Source organism: Odocoileus virginianus, chromosome 3 (genome assembly GCF_023699985.2).
Source record: "Odocoileus virginianus isolate 20LAN1187 ecotype Illinois chromosome 3, Ovbor_1.2, whole genome shotgun sequence".
Lineage (NCBI taxonomy): Eukaryota > Metazoa > Chordata > Mammalia > Artiodactyla > Cervidae > Odocoileus > Odocoileus virginianus.
Genome location: NC_069676.1, coordinates 43699236 through 43702685, shown reverse-complemented (window position 1 = coordinate 43702685; position 3450 = coordinate 43699236). Strand labels below are relative to the sequence as shown.

Sequence of the window (3450 nt, the reverse complement as noted above, 5' to 3'; positions counted from 1 at the left end):
CTGAGGCTAGAAACAGTGGGCCTGAGCTTCCACACCAGCTCTGGCCATAGCTGCAGCCTGGTTAGAGCAGAGTGACCACATCAACGCTCAGTGCCCAGCTCTGCTTGACTGGAGGTGATCGGGGACCCCTGAGGGGGGCAAGCATGCGTGGGCTCAAAGAGTCACAGAGGAAGTGACTGCCACCATTCAGGCCTGTGCATCTGTGTTCCATCTTTCCCAGGCTCCTGTCCATGGAGAGGCCCCTCACAGTCCTCTGCATGAGCCTGCACCACCCCACGCCGGGCTCTGCCCGCTTTGCTTCTGTCCCTCCTCAGCTGGAGCATGACACCAGCCCGCTGCTGGTGGGCCGGGGCCTGGACGCCCACCTCCGGCTGCAGCTCCCTTGCCTCTCCCGCCAGCACCTGTCACTGGAGCCCTATCTGGAGAAGGGCGGCGCCCGGTTGGCCTTCAGCTTGAAGGCCCTGAGCCGCAAGGGCAGCGTGTGGGTCAACGGACTGACACTGAGGTTCCTGGAGCAGGTGCCCCTGGGCACCATCAACAGAGTCGCCTTCTCTGGCATCCAGATGGTGGTCCCGCATTGAGGGAGGCACCTCCCTGGAGGCCTTTGTCTGCTGCTTCCATCTCAGCCCCTCGCCCCTGATTTACAGGCTCCACGCCGAGGAGATAGACGAACGGGAAAGCGTGCTCCAGGAGCAGCCTCCCCCAGGTTCCAGGCAGGGGGCTCCAGGTCCCCTGAGCTTCCTCCACAGCCCTCTCCAGCCCAGCCCTGGAGAAGCGCCAGAAACACCGCTCCAGAGGGACCTCTAGACGGTGCGCTCAGCTAGCCCCGCCGGCCACCCTGGAGCACGCCCCGGCTGAAAACGGACTTGAAATATTCAAGCTACATCATGCCAGGTTGACAGGCTAGGCCCGCATAATAATGAACTGATTCTGCAAACATGAATGGCCGGGGGTGAGAGGAGCGCCCTCCACGGCCACAGCTATGCGAGGTAACAGGAACTTCATATACTTTTAAAGGCCCTGAGGGATTCTGGGAGCCTCCCTCGGTGTTGCCCCACATTTCCCCCTCTCCTCTGACTAGGAGTTACTTTATGTCACTAATTTTGTGTGCCGTTTAAGAGTTGGAGTTTGAGGTTGCACCAGGAATGCAGGGACACATGTAACAATTACGTTTGTGGTAGCTCGGGGTTACCTTGGGCTTTCAAATACCCACAGGCTCTCGGGGCTTAGGGAAGCCTGTGTTTAATAAACTGCAAGTATTTCATTAAGCTGGCATGCCCAACAGGATTCCCTGATCCCCCAGATGGGCCTCATGCACGCCACGTCGTCACGCAGAGGTGGGGGTGGGAAGTAGAGGAGAAGTGGAAGAGGAAATTGGAGAGGTGGGGGCTCACATCTCTGGAAAGGACGAAGGCAGAGTCCAGGGCTTCCTGGGGACGGGGAGCTGGGGGCTGGGCCTGCTTGGGAATTCACTGTCACCGTGACCGCCTCATCCTCATGGTCCCTCACTCACCGGTGGATCGAAGGCTTGGAGGACCAGAGAGCAGAGGTCTTCAGGGGAAGGTGGCTTCCCACAGCAATGGGCTCTTCCACGACTAACTCTATGAGAAGGCAGGGTGGGAGGTTGTGGTAGAATGCAGTTCAGCGGTTATTTCACTCAAGGGTGGCTCATGTGCCCATGCAGGTGGACTAGCAGGGGATCAAGCGTAGGATCATTTTCTCAGTGAATGTTGGGAGGCAAGTGCTGGGGAGCAGAGCATAAGCAGTCACACTCCATACCATCCTGGGGATGGGGAGTGTGGTTTAGAAACCATGTTCACCTGTATAATGAAAGAAGGGGCCTCAGACCCAGATGGTTGCCATCAGCCTAGACCCTGCTCTGTGATATCCAAGGCCCTGAAGCTGCCCATTGGCTGGCTCACATTCCAAGTCTGTAACCACCTTTAGCAAGGTTTTCAACATTCTCCACTTCCCGCCCAAGAAGAGAGATCCTTCTGCACCCAGGCTGCAAGGACTTCCCACTGCACCACCAGGTCTGACATCATCTCCCTGGGAAAGATAGCAGTGGGCAGGACCCAGGCTGCTCTGACTCGGGAAGATTCTATTTTACAGGGAGTGAGGCAGATACACTCAAGTCACAGCCACAAGGCAGGAGAGGATGGAGGATGTAAGCAAACAGGGCTGTCCAAAGCTGTGAGTGGCCCAGGGGGCTCCCAAAGCAGACCTTCACTCAGTCACTCATCAGACTTTCACCAAGCACTGACCTTGTGTCAGAGGCTGTGCAAAGCCCCAGGAACCAGCAATGAACAGGCTGGCCAAGGCCCTGCCCTCAAGGAGTCTACAGGGGACTCAATAAAGACATGCATTCTGGCGTTAACTCACTGTAGGCAAAGCTAGAGACTTTGTATTTTCTCTCTCTCCACACTGGGGTTACTAACCTCAGCTCTATGCTTAAGTGGCCGTGTCTGGTGAGTACTTGCTACGTGCTTGGCACTCTGCTAGGTGCTATGTGTTCAGCACTCTGCTAGGTGCTATGTGCATTCCCCCATTCAATCTTCACAACACCCAGAAAGACAACGGTATTAGCCACACTGTACAAGTGAGGAAACTGAGGCTCAGCAAGGTGAAGTATTTTGCTCAACATCACGCCACTCGCAAGCTATGTGATCTCAGGCAAGTGACTTAGCCTACTTTTGTCTCTCCATTTATCCTGGAAAATGGGTAAGATGATAGCACCTCCCTGCTGGACCCATTGTGAGGGTGTTAGGAGGTGGCATCCATAAAGCCTTTAGGGCAGCACCTGGCACACAGTGGGTGCTCAGTAAGTGTTAGCTTCTATTTCAAGACCTGAGAGAGGGCAGCATAGGCCCTGATCCAAGGGCTCACTTGGATAGGTATATGGAGTGAGAAACGTTTAGGAGCTGGGCAGACTGACTCCAGAGCCCAAGGACTTATCCATGTTCTGTGATTCCCTAGTGGAAAATTTTGTCTTAGCCATGGACTAGTGGGCAGTCAGAAGGGGGGTTAATATTATAAATGTTGTCACCAGAAGGCCCACTATTCAAGGTTTGTAGAGTGGGAAATGCAAGGGTCAAGGCTGGTGAGCAGCAGAAGCCATGTGTGGTGTGGTCTGATGAAGCCCACTGTTTTTGAACTGCCTTTATTTTTCACACAACAATCCCTCCAGAGACCAAAGTGTCCCTCAAACTATGCATTAGGGAGCAGCAGCCCTTCTCATGCAGAACTGAGAAGCCACTGCCTGGAGACTGAACATCAAAGGTGGAAGGAGAGCAGAAGCTGGCTGGTGGCTCCCCAGAGTCCCCAGGGTGCAGCTCCCCTGCTCCACCAAGGAACCTTTGCTGAACAGGGAGAGTCCTCTCCCCTCCAGGAGGAAGTGACCCATCCCAGCTGGGGGCCTAGGAGAGGGAGCAGCCTGCCTCCTCCCTGCAG

The 3450-nt window shown here is 55.4% G+C and overlaps 1 protein-coding gene across 1 annotated transcript; it reads left to right on the top strand.

The window, feature by feature from the left end:
• Positions 1–230: 230 nt before the first annotated feature.
• TIFAB (TIFA inhibitor) lies at positions 231–807 on the top strand. The gene is given in 2 exon segments (XM_020908001.2): positions 231–572; positions 574–807. Coding segments are annotated over 2 exon segments (576 nt in total).
• Positions 808–3450: the final 2643 nt, after the last annotated feature.